At 42.8% G+C, this 23,495-nt stretch overlaps 2 protein-coding genes across 4 annotated transcripts in view; both read right to left on the bottom strand.

Annotated features, from left to right (window-relative positions):
- The window catches only part of bcar1 (BCAR1 scaffold protein, Cas family member), an 87,762-nt gene extending 85,250 nt beyond the window's left edge, over positions 1–2,512 (bottom strand). Inside the window, exon 1 of one of the 2 annotated variants that reach the window (XM_075469274.1) lies at positions 1,992–2,512. In XM_075469274.1, the coding sequence (XP_075325389.1) occupies positions 1,992–2,003 (12 nt within the window). In that variant the 5' untranslated portion in view covers positions 2,004–2,512. The remainder of the gene's footprint in view (positions 1–1,991) is intronic. The other variant, XM_075469275.1, reaches the window with a different exon arrangement.
- A 3,312-nt stretch (positions 2,513–5,824) lies between these two features.
- Positions 5,825–23,151, bottom strand: cfdp1 (craniofacial development protein 1). Of its 2 annotated transcripts, XM_075469278.1 has the most exons (8): positions 23,060–23,151; positions 22,825–22,907; positions 19,857–19,983; positions 18,196–18,391; positions 17,958–18,067; positions 15,758–15,889; positions 8,395–8,553; positions 5,825–7,446 (listed from the first exon to the last, which is right to left on the bottom strand). In XM_075469278.1, exons 2-8 carry the CDS (start codon positions 22,889–22,891, stop codon positions 7,356–7,358), a joined length of 882 nt encoding a protein of 293 aa, XP_075325393.1. In that variant the 5' UTR covers positions 22,892–22,907; positions 23,060–23,151; the 3' UTR covers positions 5,825–7,355. The 2 variants fall into 2 exon arrangements, with proteins under 2 accessions (XP_075325393.1, XP_075325392.1); XM_075469277.1 differs by having other exon boundaries at positions 22,825–23,141.
- Between the last annotated feature and the right edge of the window lie 344 nt (positions 23,152–23,495).

The following is a 23,495-nucleotide window of genomic DNA, read 5'->3' as shown; positions in this document are numbered from 1 at the left end:
TGACTCATAACTCCAGAGTCAGTAAAAAGAATCTCAAGTTTTGAACGATTGAGTCATGAATCGCACATCAGTAATGCACTGCAATTATGTTGAGCACATGTTCCGACAAAGACAGGGAATACCACTAGCGAATTTTCCGGAGTATTTAAGTCGCACTTTTTTCAAAATACATTCAATTTAACATGTTTTAAATGTTAATTCATATTGACTGACACCAACCAAGGAGTAAACATTGCTATCTACAGCTTCGAGAGGACACTCTAGGCTTGTGACAACTATATGCTAACAAAGAAAGCTAATGCTAAGGCTGAAAAAAAGATGGCCAGAGCTGGAAGGACGAGTCCACAGGTGGGTGCTTGAACAACGTACTGCCGGGAGAGGCTGGTCCACGGTGCAGTTACGTCTCCATCCCTGGTACTTACAAGGAGATGAATAGAAATGACTTTGCAGGCGGGCCTTCTTGATGTTACAGCTTCATGCAACCCAACCGCCTCTCTATCAGAGCACGGACAGCGGTGTGTCAGAAGCTGCCGGCAGACTTCCTAGCCGAGGTCGACAGTCATACACACGAAATTTGTCCTCCGCTTTTAACCCATCCAGGTATATTATATCGTGACATATATCGATATCGACTGATATAAAAAAATATATCGTGACGTGACTTTTTCCCCATATCTCGCAGCCCTAACTGTAACTACTCTCTGAGCCACTTGTGAATCCCCATTCTTTGAAAGGTCTGAGCTGCCAACCCTCTGCTGGCTGACTGACACTTTGGTTTCTGACAACTACACTTGACGGCACAATCCTTTTGCACTGTTGTGTTTTACTGGAAAATTCAACCACGTGCTAAAATGAATCCCAACTATAAATAACTATAATAAGTTAGACGATTTCTAAAACTGCAGCATGATAGGTCACAGGCTGCAAATCTGACAATAAAGTTACCGGACAGATGGAGGGAGCCTTGAGAAAGTCTGAAACAATGAATGAGCTGAGGGACGAGGCTCTGGAGCACAGATTAGGGTTGGGTTGCAAAATATCTAAACGCAATGTCCTCAGAGCACCGATATATCCGTCATTAGAAAACAGAAAGACATGACACCACATCAAAAGCTGCCAACCAAATACAGAACACCAAAACTCAGGCATTTACTTCTATTTCCACTGAGCTTCACACTATTTGGGACAACTTTAAAGGTGAAGCAGGACCTCCCAAACAGTAATAATGGACCTGCATGTGTGGCATTAATATAATGAATAGTCAGAAGGACAGACGAGCAGAGGGGATATCTGATACTGGGAGTAACACAATAAATGGAGGATGTTTTCCATGAAAAGAGGAGCTGAGTTCAGAGACTGGCAGGGCAGACAAAACAGACATCACATTACTTACACACACACACACACACACACACACACACACACACACAAACAGCAAGCTGGCAGTCACACCCTGCAGGCACAAGATCCTCAGGAATGTGAGCAACAATAACACAACAAGCTCCATCAGTGTCACATTCCAACAGCCCGCACTAAACCTCTGACACCGAGGAGCAGATCTCAAGTCCAGCAGAGGGCCGTCACATGTGCCGACAGGCCGGCTCTGCGGGGGGGGGAGCCGGTGTGTGGCCTTCACCCACAGAGATGGTACAAGTGCTCCTTTAAATAACCCGCAGAGACGCGTTGTGGCCGGCCGGTGGCTGGCTAACCGTTGGACGGATGGACGGCCGCACTGTGACAAAGCACCCACCCCAGCCGTACCTTCCTTCCGTCATTCCTTCCTACAGGACGGATTCAGATTCAGCCGCTTCAGCAACGACAGGCTAACATCAGCTGGAAACTTGCCGTGTGAAGCAGAGCTGTGGCTGGGTGTGTGTGCTGCCTGCTCGGCTTTACTCCCCAGACTCAAACAACTGCCTTCATGAAGTGCTCATAATGACAAAAGAGGGGAAGCAGACAGTATTTCCTGAGCTGGGGGCTGACATACTTACAGGGACAGACATTTTGCTGGTGCTGACACTCTCCTCTCCTTTGGACCGCCGGCTGATTGTTGTTCTCTTTTTCCGTTCGACACAAGGAGGTTTTTCTCCTCAGCTATCCGACTGTCAGTCCTCCTTCATCCATGTCACGACCGAGTCCACAGTAAAGGCCAGCAGGCAGCGGGAGGAGATGAGGCTCGGGTTAGCTTGAGTTCGGGGGGAGTGCAGCAGAGGTTTGCGGCAGCGGCGGCAGCAGCAATGCGGCCGCCTGAATGACCAGCAGAGCCGCTGAGCTCCTCCGGGCCGCTCCCCTCCTGTGTCCCGGGTTTTCTTAGTGGGGTCGTAGAAAATGCTTCGACATAAAAACAGAAAACGACGAAGCGATACCAGTTGAGATGTGAGCTGTTTGCGCTGGGCTTGCCGCTGCCGTCAGTCTGCTCACTCACTGGGATGATCCAGTCCAGCCTTAAAGGGACCGTCCGGTGGTCCACAGTATGCGCTGCCTGCCTGCCTGCCTGCCTGCCTGCCTGCCTGCCTGCCTGCCTGCCTGCCTGCCTGCCTGCCTGCCTGCCTGCCTGCCTGCCTGCCTGCCAGGAGCGGTCCTAGAGGCGGGCCGACCGGGCAGGGGCCCGGGGCGGCATCGCGGGGGGGTAAAAATAAAAAAAAGAACGATCCAAAAAAAAAAAAATTGGTATTTTATTGATATTGGAGGTGTTTCTACGTGCCAGAGGACGACGAACGTGGTATCAATAATAGTACTAATGGGAAAGTGAAGAAGACAGAATGAGCCAGCACAGTATTGCAGGTGGTGATGGACCAAACGGGTGAAAACGGAGAAGGAAATAATGACAGGTCAGTCTGCTAACCTAACACTACACTACACTGATGCTCCCACCACAACGCACAGTGAAGTGGAACATCTCTCTGTGAGCAGTAGGGGGTTTGGGGGCGCCAGTACCGGGTTTCGCCCGGGGCGTAAATCAGTGTCGGACCGCCACTGCTGCCAGCCTGCCTGCCTGCCTGCCTGCCTGCCCCCCCCCCCCCAAAGCAAATGTTGGGAAAAAATATCAAAAACGCTTCGTCAGTTGTTCTTCCTGATATCCTACAGCTAATTCCCACCAGCCCCCGTGTTCTGGAGGTATTTGAAGGGCTGTGTAGTTTTGTTACTTTGTAATATTTGGCTCACTTATTATTTAGTTATCTTTTGGGGGTTTAGTTTTGGAAATACAACATTTTTTTTGGTTGTTTACGATATTTAGTATTGTTTGAGTTAATTTGGGTATTTAATTCTGCTTTTATTTTGAAAGCACTGGTTAGCTGGGGCGCACTGGTAGAGTTTACTTAGATGGCAGCAGGGGCGATTTTAGGATCTGGTCTTTAGGGGTGCCCAGCCCCCAGTGCTCACAGAGGCACAATATTTCTCACTAATTGAGGCGAGTAGTACATTTATAAATTTTGGAGCCGTTTTAGTTTTGCTTTGAGTAGTGTTTTCCCCTACAACATTCAATTTTGACCTCTTCATTTCAAAAGACTGTGGCTTGACAGGGATAACAGAGAGCCTGAGACAAATATTGAAGATAACTCAACATTTATTTTGGGAGTAAAGAGTTAAAACAAAAACAAATGCTAGAAAATAAATAAAATGGTCACTAAAATAATGCATCCTTGAGCAAAAAAAAAAGTGTTTTTGCATAATATAATATTTTAAAAATGTGCTGAGCCAGGGGGTGCCGAGCTATCTCACGGTGGTGCCTTGGCACCACTAAAAATACCCTAGCCTCGCCCCTGGATGGCAGGCAGTCACAGGTGAGCAGGCACCTGGGAGGGCTAATGTTTTTTTTTACCAGGGCAAGAGAGGCAGCAAAGGCGCATTTTTCTTTGTTTCTTTGCTTGGTTTGAGCAATAAACCTAAAGGAACCTAATTTTTTTGCCTGGACAATGGACTCATTTTTCCTGCATAAATTCACTCCCTAGATGTCTCAGTGGCCGTTTGGTTTGATTTAGTTTATTATGGTTTTGACATCTTTTAGTTTTGATTATTTACACTGAGGACGAATAGCCATTACAGGCTGAATGACTTCTACCCTCGTGGGCTCGTCTAAGGTGGTCTGTTCCAGAACAACGATCACATGTTCCACTCTGACAGACTGACCTGATCAGTGTGAAGTGGTGACTTGTTTTCTTTTTTAAAGAGACGAATAAAATCAAAAAAATTGTTGCTGTGATATGAGACCGAACGGTTTCTGAACAGTTTCGGTGTTTCCTGGTCTGTATGGGTCACAGAACCTGTTCTGTTGTGTTCTACTGTCTGTGGTGGCCAGTGCCATCCTCTATGCTGTTGTATGCTGGGGCAGCAGACTGTAGGTGAAGGACGCCAACAGTTTAAACAAACTCATCCGCAAGGCCAGCCACGTTGTCGGAGAGGAGGTGGACTCTCCGACAGCAGTGTCAGACAGAAGGATGCTGTCCAGGATAAGATCCATGCTGGACAGTTCTGCACATCCTCTTCATGATGTGTTGGTCACCTTCAGTCAGAGACTTATTGCACCGTGCTTCACCACAGGAAGTCATTCCTGCCTGTGGCCATCAAACTGTATAATGTCTGTGTCTGACAGTTATTCATCTCATTATTTATTATTTATTTCATTACTTCACCATGTGCAATAACCCGGTCATGTGCAATAATAACAATAATTAGGTACTGAGCAGCATTGTAAATACTGTTTATTGTATATAATGAGATTTTTCCTTATCTTATTCTTATTCATCCTGACTTAATCTTTTATTATTTTATTTTATTTTTTCTGTAAACGAGGGCACTGCAAAAAAGGAATTTCCCGCAAGGGATTAATAAAGTAATTCGGATTCGGATTCATCCCATCAGACACACAGGGCCTGGTTCTGGCTGTTTGCAGGTAGCCCCCACTTTCATCTCATTTCATCCCCTAAAATAAGATGCACAGAACAAACAGCTGCTTCCATGCAGTTAAGATCTGCATTTACTAACAAACTGTAGCCCAAAGCAGGGGATTGTGTTTCTTTCACTACAGAAACTAGGAAGTTCATACAGTTCTGCTCAATATTTACCAGGATGTTTTAGTCTCATTTAGTCCTGCTGCCTCCTGTGTTGGTGTTGGGACTCGGTGCCTGATCCTGGGCCCGTTCTGATCAGGCAGCTGGATGACCATGAACCTCTTTCATTTTAACAGTGATTTATAGACCCTGTGGTGCTTGTCGTGTCTCTCATTTGGATCTGGATGGCCTTAAACGTAAAGGGAAGCCAGATGTGGAAAAAAAGAAAGAAAAAAAAACAACCTGGGAGTGATATTTGACCAATTTTAAATTTGAGAAACTGATAAACTCAAAAATAGTTTCTTTAAAGTAAAGATGTGTTGGATCATTTAGGGACTTTAAAAGGCTCTTTTGCTGTGCGTTAGTTAGCTGCAGGGTCACAGGCTTTCATTCTTATATAAATAAAGTTGAGTTGTGTTATGTTTCCTTAAGTTTGGCACATCTGCTCTCCAGGATTTTTACCAATGTCTCAAGACAGAAGTGTCCCAGGGCCTTTAAGCTTCTTCTCAAACAGCAAAGGATCTGGGATGTGTCTGGGGTTATTACTGAAAGGCCAAGAGAACATGAGAACATATGAACGAGGTTGGAATTCATGGAGAGATGCCCTAACCCAACATTTCACAGTTACACTGAACATGTGTTTATGAGGGGCTTCCACCTACAATCTTAATTCTTGTGTCTAATTTAATTCACTGTGTGCAGATTTTTTGTAGACAGCATCCTTTGAATAACTGGAACATTTTTAAAATGAATGAATCAATGTGACAGTGCTGTAATGTCTGCAACAGTCATGTTTAGAACAGCATAACAAGGAATTTGAAAGATAACCAATGGAGCTCAACATGAACGTAACCAACAGGTTTTTGGAATAATTATCTGGAACATTTCTAAATTTCTGATGGACATGACACTTTAGTTGGTAAAAAATAATTTCACACTGTTCAGCTTTCTTTCAAAACAATAAAAACAAATGTAGACAGAACCAGGGAACACAGACTTACAGACAGATCATCACATTCTGTTACCTTACAACAGTCTCAGTGAACAAATGAAGTCTTTAAGGCAAACGTTGCTTAACTGAATAACTTTAGTCCACATAGTAAAGAGTGCGCCATGATCTTTTCTTTTTTGTCCAGAACAGGCTTTATAATAAGCAGTAACTATGACACAATTCATAAACATGCTGGCTTAAATTGATTTTGGCTTCTGATTGTGGAAATAGATCACCCGACTGCTTAGTCTTGGAATTGTCTTACAGCATCTAGGTTATTAACCTAGTGAGTAATGACATTAGAATTACAAATAGAAATGATTGTTTCAAAGAAAAAAAAAAACTACAAATGTATGACAAAATTGTGATAAACCAGAACTGTTCAACTCCTGGTCCAATATCAGTCCCTCACAGAAGAGGATGGCCAGGATCCGTGCCTAAAGCGGACGCTCACATGCAGAGAAATATTCTGAACGAGACGTTTCTGTGTGAACAGCATCCTGATCAGCCCAACTTGAATAATGATATTCAGAGTGAACAATGATCAAATGAAGCAATGCTGAGTGTTCCAATCTTTGTTGCGTTATGCAGACATCTAATTCAGCCTATTCTCACGTTACATGCCACCAGTTTATAACACGCAAAATTGCTTCATAATGGATGCTCTAAACCAGGGATGTCCACAGTCGGTCCTCGAGGGCCGCTGTCCTGCAGGTTTTAGATGTTTCCCTGCTTCAACACACCGGATTCAGATGAAATGGATCTCTTCAAAAGATTGTTAAGTTCTGCAGCAGCCTGCTAATGATGCACTGGTCTGAATCAGGTGTGTCGAAGCAGGGAAACATCTAAAACCTGCAGGACAGCAGCCCTCCAGGACCGGATGTGGACACCCCTGCTCTAAACAAACTAAACCTTGCATTGGAATAGACATATATTGTGGGCATGAGCCATTAATCAAACTATGCTCTGTAACATAAACAGGAACATAAATCGTACATGTAACTCATGTGAACAACATAACTGGACTCAGTTTTATTTAGAATAAGGTTGAGAATTAGAAAAATTGCTGTGCCTGTAGACACAGCCGGTGGGAAGGTCTAAATCTCTTATCTGTTCTTGCAAGGATGGTGGCACAAGAGCACTCACACCCCACCATTACACAACCTCAACCTATTTATGCACCCACCCTGAAATAAACCCAAGCCACAGCACCAGTCTGAGCTCCTTTTACTGGAGGAACATCAACTCTGTCATTAGAGAGAAAGCAGGATACAGAAAGTCACATTATCTGCTCTACAGTCCATGTGTGTGAGTCATTGTTTAATGTTGCTCTGTCGCACTGCTTTTTCTAACTCAAACTGCCGATGGTCGACACGCTCCAAGAAGTTCTTTCGCTCCACATACCTAAACACACACAGAAATGAGAGCATTAGACCTTCTTAGCTCATCATAAGTGCAATGCACCCCCACCCAGTTCATGACTAACCCACAAGTTACACAACTTCTCTTGCACAGAGTATAAAAGGACATGGGTCCATGTTCCCAGTGTGTTTTTAATTAGTCCCCATCTTAAGACAATGATATAGTTTTGTACAGTGGTATATTGCTATATATTTGAAAGAAATCTTTTGATATGTCTTGACACATAGACATTTTAGAAGAGGTAAACATTTGCTTGCACTCTGGTTTTTTTGCCACATTAGCTGCTCCTAAACAGAGATAAAAAGCCAGTAAACTTTACCAATCACCTAGAAGATGGGTGGAAATGGCTGAGATGAAGAAGATCTCAGCCTGTTGCCAACAGCAGAGGAACACTGTGGGTCCAGTCCAGTAAATTAACAAGTTGAAAAAGTCTCTACAGCCCAACCACACACACAACTCATAGAAAGCATGAATATAAGCAGAAGCATTCACCTGCAGGCAATGCTCAATGATTTTCTCAGTTCCTCACAAATATGACAGCAGCTCACCCTGGGACAGTGGCTGAAACTGATTCCAGTTTGCTTGGACCACACAGTTGGATCAATAAATCCGTCATCAAGGACTGCTTTGAAATTTAGCCTCTTTGAGAACTGCATTTATTTGATTGTATTGTCATTTTCAGTTAACAGGCACATTTAGCAAAGTTTCAAAAATTCTACATCTTGTTTAAAACAAACACATTTTGCTTAATGTTTAACCCAAACATGTCAGAATAACCTTTTGCTTAGAGCTGGAATACCATCAGAATGTCATACCAACCCAGCCTCGGCGGAGCGTAACATGTTCTGAAGTTAACCCTTTGAATCTATCCGGTCTGTTATCTTGGGAAGGAAGGAATTAGTTTTCCACCATGAACTCTGAATCTCTTACCCCTCTTTGCCTCTGTTGTGGATAGCCAGCTCCTCTGTGATGCCCTCCTCCGATTTAAAAGCATCCCAGTCCATCTTGGACTTTTCCAGTGTGCTCATTTTCTGTTTCTTTCCTCCGATACGACTCAAGATGCCCGACATGCCAGCTTGACGTTTAGCACTGCAACAACAGAAAAGTGAGAATATACGTAAGACCAACGAGATACACACAGTTAAAGAGACTTGCTACAACAGCAGAGATCATTTCTGGCATTTACAATAAATGACATTGCTAATTATTCGAAGTACAGGTTGTTCAATCAAAGCTTGGCTCTCTCAGTCATCCATTCAGCCCTCCCTCAGTCCCTGGTGGTTTGCAGCCATCCCTGGTGGTGGTTCGGTGTATATTCGGTGATGGACAGGAGTCAGAGTACGTGGAGCAGGTGGACAGCTTTTTAGCGTAGTCCTGCAGGAATCCATTTGTTCAAAATGTCACCACAGAGATGGTGGTTTGCAAAACCATTGTAGGTGAGGTGGCTGAAGTTGTAGAACAATACAAATACCAAGAAGTACAACTGAAGTCCAAACGGTCTTGGAGGACCAACACTGCTACCGTGTTGGGGGATAAGCAGACTCTACTTTCTGAGGAAGCTCAGATTCTTCACTGTGTACGGTAAATGCAGGAGATCTTCAACCAGTCTGTGGTGAGAGTGCTCTGTACTGTGGTCTGCTGGGGGAGAGTGCTCTGTACTGGGCTGTGGTCTGCTGGGGGAGAGTGCTCTGTATTGGGCTGTGGTCTGCTGGGGGAGAGTGCTCTGTACTGGGCTGTGGTCTGCTGGGGGAGAGTGCTCTGTACTGGGCTGTGGTCTGCTGGGGGAGAGTGCTCTGTACTGGGCTGTGGTCTGCTGGGGGAGAGTGCTCTGTACTGGGCTGTGGTCTGCTGGGGGAGAGTGCTCTGTACTGTGCTGTGGTCTGCTGGGGGAGAGTGCTCTGTACTGTGCTCTGGTCTGCTGGGGGAGCAGCAGTTCCAGTTCCAGAGATGACAGCAGGAGCAATAGTCAGAAAGAACTATTCAGAACATCATTCTTAGCATTCAGCATTTCGGTCTGCCACAGGTGAACACAGCTTTGCGCTTCACATCTGGAACACGATAAATACACCCTCATGCACAGGCATAGGAGTGCTCACAGGTTTACACTGTTGCCAACTACATTTAGCAATTTTCTAAGACCTGTTTCAAGGCTTTTTTTGGCAAGAAAGGTCAAATCTTCCAACAAACATTAACTGCTTCCTATGTAAGACCCTGTATTACCACAGAAACCTTGTATTGGTACATTACTGTTATTAGACATAGACATTAAGTTAATAATGCCTGAAATAACTTCTTAACTGACTTCATATGGCTGTTGAAGATCAGGTCTGGCTTCAGATAGAAATTTGCCAGACAGTGACTTCTGTTTTGTCCAACTCTATCCTGGGAGTAGATGGAGATGGTGGAGGACTACAGATCAGCAGCATCAGAGGCAGAGACTCAAAGAAAACTAAACTGATAAAGAAGGCTGGCTCCGAGCTTGGGACTGCTCCGAGCTGGGGACCGCTCCGAGCTGGGGACTGCAGATAAGGGTCCCAAGTGGGTTTGTCCGCAGTTTCCACGGTGGCCTCACCTGTGTTTGCCCATATGGGTTTCAAAGTACAACTTGAAGGGTTAGGGGTTAGGGTTACCCTAAGCCTTAAATTATTCCAAAGGCAATGCAGATAAACACATCACTCAAAGTAAAAGAGTGTTCACATTCAAATTGGCTGAATGTAAAGTTCAACCAAAGCCACACAGCAACTTGAAACCTATATGGGCAAACACAGGTGAGGGCACCATGGAAACTGCGGACAAACCCACATGGGACCCTTATCTGCAGCCCAAATTTAAACCTTATGGGCCCCACATGGACATGCTGGCTGGGTTGTTACTTCAGGATTGGACTGCTGTAATTCTTTATTATTGGGCTGTCCCACATATTCCCTGAAAAGCCTTCAGTTGATCCAAAATGCTGCAGCCAGAGTTCTGATGAGAACTAACAGCAGAGATCATATTTCTCCAGTTTTAGCTTCTCTTCTTTGGCTCCCTGTTAAATTCAGAATAGAATTTAAGATTCTTCTCCTTACATATAAAGCTCTTAATGACCGAGCTCCATCATATCTTAAAGATCTCAGACTGCAGGTGTACTTGAGGTTCCCAGAGTTTCTAAAAGTAGAATGGGAGGCAGAGCCTTCAGTTATCAGGCTCCTCTCTGTGGAACCAGCTGCCAGTTTGGGAGGCAGAGCCTTCAGTTATCAGGCCCCTCTCTGTGGAACCAGCTGCCAGTTTGGGAGGCAGAGCCTTCAGTTATCACGCTCCTCTCTGTGGAACCAGCTGCCAGTTTGGGAGGCAGAGCCTTCAGTTATCAGGCCCCTCTCTGTGGAACCAGCTGGCAGTTCGGGAGGCAGAGCCTTCAGTTATCAGGCCCCTCTCTGTGGAACCAGCTGCCAGTTTGGGAGGCAGAGCCTTCAGTTATCAGGCCCCTCTCTGTGGAACCAGCTGCCAGTTTGGCTTCAGGAAGCAGACACCCTCTCTACCTTTAAGAGCAGGCTTAAAACTTTCCTTTTTGATAAAGCTTATAGTTAGGCTCAGGTGATCCTGAAACATCCCATAGTTAAGCTGCTATAGGCCCAGACTGCTGGGGGAGCTCCCATAGCCTCGTTTCCACTATGCAGTCCGGTACGGGTCACTTCGTATCGGTACGGTACGGGTCGGGTCTCTTTGGGGTCAGCTTGCGTTCCCACTGTACAAAGGGGACCCTCAGGGGGGTGGGTGGAGTGCGTGCTGAAGCGTAAATAGCAAATAACAGCAAATAACAAATAACATCCATAATTTCGAACCACCTCCAAGCTTCTTCGGCTTAATGCCCCAAGCAGAAGGGTTACGAAAATGGTAACAGGTTCCATGGGATTGGTACGCTTTCGTGGTAATGGAAGCACTGAAATAAGCTAACCGTTCTGAACCGACCCGTACCGGACTGAAACGCGGCTCATGATGTACCTGTCCTCCCTCTGCTCTCTTTCCTCTCCATATACATGTGACATCATTGTTGTCATTAACTTGTGTTTCTCTCTCTCAGCAGGTATCCCTGGCCTGGTGTTATGGTGCTTGTTGTGCTTATTCAAGCTCTCATGATCTTACCTTTTAATAATTCTATTACTGGACTTAAATTAAAATCAATGATGTGGTTTTCTGAAGCCTTTAAAATGAACCAGTCAGTGTCCGACGATCATTTTACAGATGTGAATCTTAACAAAAAGGAATCCACAGCTCAATATTTCCTACCAAATAAAAAGAAAAACATGTTCAGCTCTGCCTCCCAAACGTTGGTTTCCACTGTAAAACATAGCAGACCCCCCCCTACTGTACAATACATTTCAGTACATAACAGCACTATCATCTGAGGCTGCACCCAACAAACAGTAAAATCTAAATCTTTGCCAAGAGTAATGAGGGAGTGGTGCTGAAGGCTCTTTCCTGTTGTGTGTTCCCTCTCTTTATACACACACACACACACTCAGAGATAAATAGGAAATGGGTTGTGGACACACTGTGGTTCCTGTCTGTTGTGAGATGATTTCCTGTCTCCTGTCTGGAGTTTCTTCTCTGGGAAGGAACATCCCCACATAATTTATTGCCATGGAAACAAGAGGCGGGAAAAAGAAAGACACACACACACACACACACAGTCCTATACGTTGAGTTGTTGGTGGATACATATTTTTGTCAGTGTTCCATTTTCCAGAAAGCCAGAGGAGGGAGCAGTCAGAGAGGGGTTGAGAACCACCAGAAATGCACTGATCCACAACTGGAAGGACACCAAAGGCTCTTGGAGACCAATCGAAACAACAAAAGCTGTTCATTTCAGTGGCGTGCAAGAACTTAGTGAACTCGCCTTGAGGGGTAGTCAACGTTCAACCCAGTCATTTTGACAGTGGCACCCAGTCATGATTAATCCTACAGACAATAGACAGCAGTCATCCATCCAGGAAGAGTAAGAACTGATACTGTGTGTAAAATCACACAACTTTGTGGTGACTCCGTCTGTCCCCACAGGACCACCATCTGAGCACAGACTGCCACATTTAGAGCTGACAGGGCCGGAGCAGTGTGTGCAGTGTGTGTGTGTGTGTGTGTGTGCGTGTGCAGTGTGCAGTGTGTGAGCAGTGTGTGTGTGTGTGTGTGTGTGTGTGTGTACTTTGCTGAACTCCTACACTGCAGCTACATATTTACACTCAGACCAGCAGCAAACACCAGTTTGATGTAATCTGAGGTTGATATGACTCGAAAAGTAAAAAGGCATAAAAGTTGTCCAGCTGTAATTTAAGACCATTAAAGCGATACTCCGGAGTAGATTCAACCTGGGGTCATTTGAACCGTGATATCCAGCCAAGTAGCCCACCCGCAGTTTTTTCGATATTGGCTGAACATCAGCTGAGTTACTGAGTTATCCCGAATAGCTTCGTACAAGGGTTAATGGATCCTGGCAGTATCTCCAAAATCACATGCCATGACACCAAACTTCTACAGTAGTACAAATATGGTCTGTACTCACAAAACGATGCATTTGGAAGTTTGAAAATAGTCCAGGAGTTTATTATTATCAACACAAGCCTGATAGCTTCTCTTCTGCTAAAGCTGCGTCGACTTCCTTGATCTGGGAGCTTCAAAGTAAGATGAGGGTTGATCTACTACTGTAGACAACAAAGCAAGGCTGCTCAATTTCTCCATTGATAAAATAATTTCACAACTCTACAACATAAAAATTCATAAAAAAACATGTAGAATATAGCATATACTTTGTTGTCTACAGTAGTAGATCAACCCTCATCTTACTTTGAAGCTCCCAGCTCCCAGAAGTGACGTCGACGCAGCTTTAGCTGCAGAGAAGCTATCAGGCTTGTGTTGATAATAATAAACTCCTGGACTATTTTCAAACTTCCAAATGCATCGTTTTGTGAGTACAGACCATATTTGTACTACTGTAGAAGTTTGGTGTCATGGCATGTGATTTTAGTGTGGTAATTTTGGAGATACTGCCAGGATCCATTAACCCTTGTACGAAGCTATTCGGGATAACTCAGTAACTCGGCTGATGTTCAGCCAATATCGAAAAAACTGCGGGTTGGATATCACGGTTCAAATGACCCCAGGTTGAATCTACTCCGAAGTATCGCTTTAACATCCAACTGCTGAAAATATCTGAAAATGATTCATTACCATCAATCATCATCATAACAGCTAAGCTGTTCAATGCTGTTTATGTCGGACTTGTTGCCCTATACATCGAAACTACAGTGAATGTTGTACTTGCTGATATGAGGTCAATATTATGACCAACAACCATTTTTACTGTGCTTTTGCCCGAGAACTGCTTCCCTGTCGCTTACCTCCCATCTGAAGAAAAGAGATGTGCAGACGCAGCCTGTGTGGAAGCTCTAATCTGTTGGCATGGGAGCCAAAATTAAAATCCTGCTCCACACATGCCACACACACAGTTGTATCCTACATACATCTCACACCACAGGCCACTGTTACTCTGTTTTGTCTCATATTCTCTGTTCAAATTTGCTGCAACTTGAGTTGAATGTGATGTAATCATGTATGAGATCAGGTCCACCATCCTTAATCTGGCATGGTTTGGGTTTCTGAGAGGCAGCCATAAAAAGTGCTTCTGTACATACTAAGGAAAGGAGCTTCACTGCTTCCTTTACCTACTTCAGCATAGAAAACATTGGCTCATCATTCTATGAAAGTAGCCACAACATTTGAAGCAACGCTTCATCATTCTAAACAGTCCTCATTGTAACTACTCTTCTTGACGTATTCTATCAAGGTTAGAAAAAGGTTCTTGCTTTGGACTACTCGGCAGTACGTCAGATAATCTGTGCGATTTTGTTCACCGTTTTGTCTGCATCCATCTCTCCCACCTGCCATCTGGAACCCCCCCCACAGGTGTCATCATCCACATGGTTTGAAAACATTTCGTTCAACCTCATTCTCAGATTCCCCTTCCCGACAAACACATATTCTCCCACACATTGACACCAGTGTATTTGTACCATAATCTTGTTATTGCCGTTTGTGTTAGTTATGTGTAGTTTAGCTCAGTTGATGATTTAGCAGATATTAGTCCTATTTTTCTAACTGACTGTTGATGGACATCTGCTGATAACACTGAATAACTAAATAAGCTCCTTGTGTGCACAACTGGTACTTTAGTTAAGTATTGGAATACTTTGCCCTCCACTGTTTAACTTTCATTCTTATTGATTGATACTGAAAGTAAATAAGATGCATACGGAGTATATATGGGCCAGTCGGTTTAAAAATACAGAAAGGTGCTCGTTGAGGGCAGAAACTGTGGCCAGGGTATGCTGCATGGAATTTCCAACAATTAAAAACCAAAGTAAAAGAAAACAGATGAACCAAAATGCAGACCTAAAAGACATTTCTACAGTCTTCTCAGCAGAAAAACCAGGATCAGGTTTCTTGTTTAGCTTCTCTCAGTGAGGGACATGTGAACCTGGCTGTGTTCTAAACCGCATACTACATACTACATACTTCCATACTGATCGATCAGACAGTATGCAGAGCGTTTACCCACAATGCATTTCGCTCCTGCCCGAGCCAAAATCAGCCGGCCTGAAGCTGATTTCGCTTAAGCTCTAAACTCTGTAAACTTTAGCAACATTTGAAACATTTTTAGGCGAGAAAGTAGTCGTTTAGATCCCCAACGTGTTGAAAATCTGACAAAATACCGACTATTTACAATTTTGTTCCCACGAATTCGGCGCTACTAAAGCTAGCCGCAGTGAGTAACGCACTTCCGGTTATCTTCAAATACCCATTGCCTTTTATCATAGGGAAAGCCATTACGATACAATTGGTGCTTTTGTTTTGAAAACAGGAAGTGAACCTACCCTCGTTGTAGCTAGCTTGAAACTGCCGTTTTGACAGGAAATGACGATCGGCGACGTCAAATTACGTTGCATCTTGGGTAGTTTGAGTATGAATAGTAACCTCATGATGCATACCCAACATTTTGGCGAATCTACTATGCATCCGGGAACTTCTCGCTTACTCAAACTCGCATACTAACTCAAAAAGTTAGTAGGAGTAGTAGGAGAAGTAAGCGGTTTCGAACACAGCCCCTGTCTTTTTTGGCCTTGATGTTTGGATGCTTGGGACTGATGCAGTGGTAATTCCAGTTAGCATTGCCCATGTTTACTGTCATTGGTTTTATTCTGTCGTAGTTGTTCAATAATCTTTCTTGTCAATCTTATTTTAGCGTGGATGTGAATGTGGTTACCTCGGACCAGGAAGAGGTTGTTCGCTGGGTGATGAGTTCTTCTCCTCGTCTCCATTCTCATCCTTTTCAGCAGTTAGGCTCTTCAGATACATTTTAGCTTCTTTGGAGTCTGCCGACACTTCTTTATCGACCCTAACAGAGAGACACATGCACAGTCTGCTGAACTCTGTAAGGGAAAATAAATCACTCAGCAGTGATGCACACTGCTTCAGTGTTCAGGGCCTATGGAGCAGGAATAAGCAGCTCTTATAATAGTAATACATCAGTTCGTATACAAGAAATCAGCAAAGACTGCAAGGTGTGGAAAGATAAATGGAACAAAAATGATCCACATACGAATGTCCTTAATTGTGAGATTCAGAATCAATTCATTTATTTAAAAATAAAAACATGTTTTGTTCCTTTCATAAAGTTGACTTCCTGAGAGCCTCCTCCATCTGCTGTACTTGATTACACAGTGAAGCTGCAAGTCAGTTGCTGCTAAAGTTAGCTTTCAAAGTTGGGAGTTCAATTCTTTTCAGTTGGGTGCACTTTGGATTGTACAGTAATCTAGGGAAGAACAACTAGGCTGTTGCAAAGTTAATATGCATGGTTAGCATCGTGAAAGTCAAGTTCTTCAGGAACACCACAAATGCCACAATCACATCATCCATCATGACTCAGAACTAAGAAGAAGTCAAAGATAAAGGAGCATCTGAACAGGAAGAAAAGGAAAATCTATCTCATTCCATCTCAAAAGATCTAAGAGCAGACAGCACAGCTATTTAGAAGGCTTCAGAAACATTTATCTTACAGAAAAGTGATATGTTAAAGATTTCATGAATCTACTGGTACCCAACAGATTATTATCCATTGTTTTTACGCTGAACCTGTGCACATCTTTCTCTGCTTTCAGGCTCTTTTACTGCCGCTTTGCACATCGTGGATTCAATTCTGAAATTAGCACTTTTGTACAGACTCATTTTGAACTGAGGATCTATTTTAAATTGAAAAAGCACTAAACGGTTTGCAACCTCCAGAGTGCGTTTCCTCAACTCAAAGCCTCAAACTAATGCTGCTCTAAAGGCAAATAGCCAAATCAGATGGACCTTTTCCAGATGGAAACAGCATGAGCATAGAGCGATACAAAGCAGCACACCACAACCTTCCTATGAGAGAAACAGAACCAGATAATCGAGAAAGAAATGTGCAGAATTCAGAATGAGATTTGCAGACTCTGAGACTTACACATTTTTCAGATCATGTTTTGAAGAACTTAAGTGAGTGAATAATGAGGATCAACAAATTCTTTCACAGACAAACATCTCAACTTCAATCGATCGCTTCATGAATTTGTGCTAAAGAAAATGTCTGGTGGACAGAAAAAAGGCTGATCTACGACCGAAGAGCTTTCCGACATCGTAGCATCATGTAGAATGCTTCAGAGTTTTACTTGACTGCAGAGATTAGTTGAAATTTTTACGATTTCAAATGCATGATTTTAGGCCAGGCTGTATGACCAAAAATCGTTCATTTTTTCCATCAATGTTTCTCACAGTCGTCAAGTTGCCATGTTCAGGCCTGTGAAAAACAAATGATGTGTGCCTTTTACAACCAAATATGGCAGGACGAAATGAAAGCTTAATTGTTTCGCTTGAGTTCACGTTTTAGAAAAAAGTCCCGTTTAACCGCTCATTGTCACATTCAAGCCAGGAAAACTGAAAAGGTTTTATTGTCTACTTGAAAAAGGTAACTATAATATACATTATTGGCACTATTTTGCTGGTCTAATAGCAGCTTTGTTTTACCTGCAAAGGGCAGTTTGTATTTGAGTGGGATCGGTATTGCTGAAAGGCCAAATGTGGCCACATTTGACACATCAGGTTCTGTCCATAATGACCGATATAAACAAACGCCTCAACAGGCCTCATGTTAAGCTGTTATGCAACTACTTTCTAATAACAATCAAAATGCAATTCAATCTATATAGATGCAATTGTGCTGTATCCAAAGGTGGCGTGCTCCTCCGGACAACATTTATGTGAGTGGGGCACCATCTAGTGATTGATGGGAAAATAGTTTGACAACTAATCTGAACTCCTCAACACTTGCACGGCTGGTAGGAGCTAAAAACAAGAAGCAGGACGATCAACTCCATCTCCAGCATTATGTTTCCATGCTCCAACTTCACCAGGACTTTTAAAAGAATTCAGAGGTATACCTAACTTCTTCCCCGGCAAAGTCAAACACTTTAGTGATGGTGACTTTAGCAGGTTCTGATGCTTTTGGTTCTGCACTCAAACGAAAATCCTTCAATGTTGAACAATCAGTCTGCAAATAAAAACAAAAACAAATGGTCAGATCAACACAGCTGACTTCATGACTAATGCTGTAATTGGTTTAGAATATACCGCCACACGCTTCCATCTAACAACATTACTGTATCCCCTTGTACTTACCCCCTGGATGGTACCTGACTGAGAGGCTGGTACAGAGTCTTTGGGTCTCGATCCAACATCGGATAGAAAACTTGCCCAAAGATCATCGGACTTTTTCTTTTGACTCGTTTCATCCTCATCAACTTCCTGATGCAGCTGTGCCTCTTCGGTCCCTCGGCCAACCTCGTCTTTCTCTAACGGCTGGCCTCTTTTTTTCCTGTTTCCATAGAATTAAATAGTTCAAATCATTATCGTCATCTCCTTTTTAAAAAAAAAACACACATTCGGTATCTCTGTTACTTTAGATCAAAAATAAGTGTCCTAAATCCGTGAAAACAGCCTTTCCTTTTTAAAAATGATGGATATTTCAGATGAAATATTACTCAATGCATATAAGAGGATGACACAGTCTTGTTCCAGGTCTTTTAATTTCTTATTTTGTGATTTACAATAAAATAGAAAAAGTGTGACTTAATATGCATTCAGCAATCTCAAGTCATACTGGGAAAACGCAGCAGCTGCAGCAGCACCCAAAGCACCCTCCTCTTCCTCAAGGCCTGCCTCTTATCACATCTGTAGTACTTAAAGTTCTGATGCTGCTCTATAAAGCTCTGAATGGTCCAGGACCAGAATACATCAGTGACCTCCTGACCCAGTATGAACCTTCCAGACCCCTCAGGTCAGCTGGATCCGGTCTTTTATCAGTTCCCAGAGTCAGAACCAGACGTGGAGAAGCTGCATTCAGCTTCTATGCTCCACATGTCTGGAACAAACTCCCAGAAAGCCTCAGATCAGCTGAAACACTCAGTGTGTTTAAGTCCAACACACCTATTTTCAGCTGCGTTTGAATAAAGCTCAAAACTTAATCACATTTTAACTACTGATTTTATCTAATGTTCTTATTTCTTTCTTTTTTAAAATTTAAATCATGCTTTTTATTTCTAATGTCTCTGTAAAGCACTTTGAATCGCCTTGTAGTTGAATTGTGCTATACAAATAAACCTGCCTTGCCTTGCCTTGATAACTCTTGGTGTGAAAAGCCAAGTAAATAACCTGAGAGCTCACACCACCCACCAAACTAACTTGAGGGGCAGTTCTATACTCAAATACTTTCATTTCCCTTGTCTGCAGTTGGACCATGAACAGCAGGCTCGGTCTCTTTGCAAGTCATCATATGTTGAACGGCCCAAGTTGTTCAAACAACCAGAGAACCTAGCTTCCGCTGGCCAGTTAATAACACCTCTGAGAACTAACGTCGGAACTCTTCAGCGACATACCAGCTCCGTAAACTCTGGACTTCACTAACATTTAGAACTGTTGCTTATATGACCAATATTTCACTGATTTTGTAATGACTGTTACTGTGCTGAGCTGATGTTGCATTTAATGGCAAAAGGGTGATTTCCAACAATTTCCAACTTTCAGCTGGTAAAAAAAATGAAACGACACCAATTAGAAGCGGGTCCTTTTCAGGGTAAAAAACATTAAACAAAGCGCTGGTAGAACATATTTAGCTTATTTATTTCTTCAGTTAAGTGAACTGTAAGACTAATGATGAGCTGTGATGTTAACAGGACATTCAAAATATTCATTTTCATCATAACATTTTGATTCTAAGAACAAAAACAACAGTCATCACTGTTACCCTACAGTCATGGCAGGCTCCTTTCACACCCTCTCACCTTGAGCTGACGTCCTTTCTCTTCTTCTTTTTCTTGGGGCCATCACCAGGACATGGCACAGCATCATGCTCATCAAGAGGGTCTTCCTTTTCACACTCATTGATGTCATCCTCACTGAGATTATCATCTAGGTTAAAGACACGGGCAGAAGTGTCAGAAAAAGGGATGGAAAGACAGAAAAAAAAAAACTGCTAATAACACCAGACTACATTTTTTATTCCACATCTAATTATGCTACTGTACAGCAACATCCTGTAGTCCAACCTTCTCTCCAGCCTGTAGCCGATTCAAACAGTAATGCAGCTAATTCAACTTTCTCATTTCATGAATGCGGTGGAACACAGCTCAGCAACAAGAGAAGAAATATTGTTTATTGCTAACATGATTTCAGCTACAGAAGAAAGGTTCAGTCTTCTATTACGTTAGCTTGTAAGCATAAACTCAAGATTAACAGACAAAATGAATTCAACAAACAGCCATGTGAGGTCAAGTCAGTGTACAGTGGGGCTGTCAGTTATAGTTCACTGCACCGAACAACTGACTGTTCAATCTGTTCATTTCAGTTCAAGTCCTGCTAAGACAAATGTCATGTCTACAAGAGCTTCAAAGTAACAACGGAGAAAGGAAACGTGCATCATGAAGGGTTGCATGTCGGGACAATGGCTCCAAGATGAGATAATCATCACCGATCTGAAGTGATAAGGTGCCTCTGCTTACATTTTTGCACATTTCAAACTGTGTTCTGAACTGATGCAAACTGAGTTTGTGTGAGTTTCAAAGTTACAAATCTAAAGACACTAATGAACAGTTTAATAGAGGCTGTGATTGTGATCTGCTAATGAGCAGCTCCCTGTGCTGAAACCTGAGAGCCTGCTACAGATGGCCCCTTTTTCTAACACTTTCAGATGCATTCATCTCTGGGTTCTTTTTATGGAGAACAGTCAGGGGGGCCTCATCAGTAGCCATCTTCCTCATAAACTTATGCTTTGCTCTCGGAACTCATTAAAAACTGTTTGTTGAAAAATGTTTTCTGTAGGGGACAGTTTTATTATCACTTTGTTGTACAGAGTAAAAACGGGACAGACTTTGACAGATCTTAGTCAGAAAAACATGATCCTGAAGGTCAGTGTGCAGACAAATGACAGTGTCAGCGCTGGCACATCCTTCCAACATGGTGTGAAAACATACCCGTTTCCCAAACTTCAACAGAACCTTGTGAGATGTACAGGACTGCATTTGCACCAAGCTTGGCTAAGGTAAGGTAAGGTGACTTTATTTATACCCGAAGCTAGATTTGTCCTCCGCTTTTAACCCATCCAGGTTGGCACCTGCTGACACACACATGCACATGCACATGCACATGCACAGGGTCACACACTTAGAGACAGATGTCAACCTGGAGCGGTGGGCAGCCATGAAGCGCCCGGGGAGCATGGGGGTACGGTGCCTTGCTCAAGGGCACCTCAGCTGTGACAAGGAGGTGGACTGACACCCCTCCAGCTATCAGTTCCACCAATCTTTTTTGAGTGGCGAGAGTGGGAATCAAACCGCCACCGCCTTCCGGTTATTGGACGACCGACTCTAACCACTGAGCCACGGCCGCCCCGGCTAGTAGTTAACCACTCAGCATTTTACACACCAAATCACACACGCACACACACACATTCAGAAAAATGAGAAACAAAAGAAGAAGAGGAGCAGAGGGACAACTGAGATGCTTGTTTTGAAGAGACTTTGCAAGAGAGTCGTCGTTAACAACACCTTCACAATCGAACAGACTGATTACATGCTCATACATGGGAAGCTTCAGCCCAACTGGCCCAAAAGGTAGCATGAATAGAACTGCATGGGAGTCCAAGTTTAACACAGATGGCTTCTTTCACTCCCCACTCAAATTATGCATCATCTTTGTCCAAAATGTTGACAATACTGTCCATATTTGAGAGACGCACTAGTAAAGCACATAGAATATTAATGCAGTCCTTCAAGTCAACACAGTTTAAGTGTGGCATTTGGAGACAAAATGTAAGCTGGTCCATGGAAAACACAGAACGCATGCATGGGATATAAGTGAGCTTTCCTCCCCACTGTCACCTATCCCACGCTCAGGATGGGCTTTGATCTGAAAAATGTTTGGATGAGATCAGCTGGTTTCCTTAGCTGGGCAATAAAAATACATTTTAAAAAAACAGTATGAATGAATCGAGTGGTCAATGACAGTTGGTGAAAGTCAGTTTGGAACAGTGCTGGCTACATGGCCGTCTCATAACCAACGAGAACGAGTACAAATCAATGCTGACAAGTCAAATTCAAGCCGAAATGACAAGTCGACGATATATTAGTTGTTGGTCGTCTTTCCTTAAAAATTATTGTATCAAAAATATTTGTTTGTATATTATTTTTATTGCATCTTAAATGATTTTAGTTTCTTTAGAGGTTTACTGGGTATGGAGCGTAGCGGGTGGGCTAACGGTGTTTTTTTTAGTTTTTTTTAAATACAACTTTATTTTGCTTTACAAGATACAAAAACAGTGCAAAAACATGACAAGTATCATTAATAATAAATGAAGAACAAATAAACATACCAAAATAAATACATACATAAGTAGTTTAAATAATAAATGAAGAGAGAGAGAGAGAGAGAGAAAGAGAAAGATAGAGAGACAGAATATACCAGGGGACATGAACAATGAGGATTACACTGAGTTAAAGATTTCAAAGTGGGAGACTAGATTTATAGTTTTGATAGCTTTCTTGTTATTAGAGGAGGAAATTGACTTGAAATACATCTGGAGTTCTATCATGAAAGCACAAAAATTGGGTTTCACTTTGGCAAATTTACATTTGTGGATGTAATACTTAGCAAGAATTAAAATGAGATCAATTAAAAAATATTCTTTTTCAGTGGGAGCATGCTAACGGTGTTCTTTTCTGGGCTAATAGACGCTAACACGACGCGGGGCCTCACCTGAGGGGACGTAGTCTACATCTTCATTCGATGAATATCCGTCAGAATCGTAATCAGAGTAGTTCATTGTGTGGCGGGTAGTTCTTCAGAGAAACAGAAATGGAAAGCAGCTGGTTGACTGATTTACAACACCGCAAAGGTAACCTGCTCTGGTCACACGTGCCTCCTTATTACTAGCATCATGTCGAAATAATTACACTCTCAATTATGTGAAAGATTCTTACAAATTCACTACCTGAAATTTAGTAGCGTTGTTGCACAGAAAAATACAGTAGGACTTCCTGTCCGTTACTTTGGAGTCCGATCAAATTGCGTTCCTTGCTAAGAAAGGTTCCTCCGTGTGTGAAAAGACCCGGAAGTAATTGCTGATTTTCCCGGGTCAGAGAGAAACGCCGTTGTAAATCTATGGTTGTAGCAAACACTATATGATCAAATTTAAAAGAGACATAAATACTAATTGCAGCTTCTGTGAGGATCTTCCAGAAACTTTAATACATCTCTTTTGGCTCTGCTCTTTCACACGTAGGTTCTGGTCAGAGTTTAGCAGGTTTATTAATGACCATATTTTAAAAAAAGTTTCCTTATGCTGGGAAAATGTTTTATTTTGTTTCTATAGATTTCATAAAAAGGATGCTAAATGTTTCTTTATAATAAACCTGCTAATCCTCTTT

Source organism: Odontesthes bonariensis, chromosome 7 (genome assembly GCF_027942865.1).
Source record: "Odontesthes bonariensis isolate fOdoBon6 chromosome 7, fOdoBon6.hap1, whole genome shotgun sequence".
Classification (NCBI taxonomy): domain Eukaryota; kingdom Metazoa; phylum Chordata; class Actinopteri; order Atheriniformes; family Atherinopsidae; genus Odontesthes; species Odontesthes bonariensis.
This window is presented reverse-complemented; position numbering and strand designations above follow the sequence as displayed.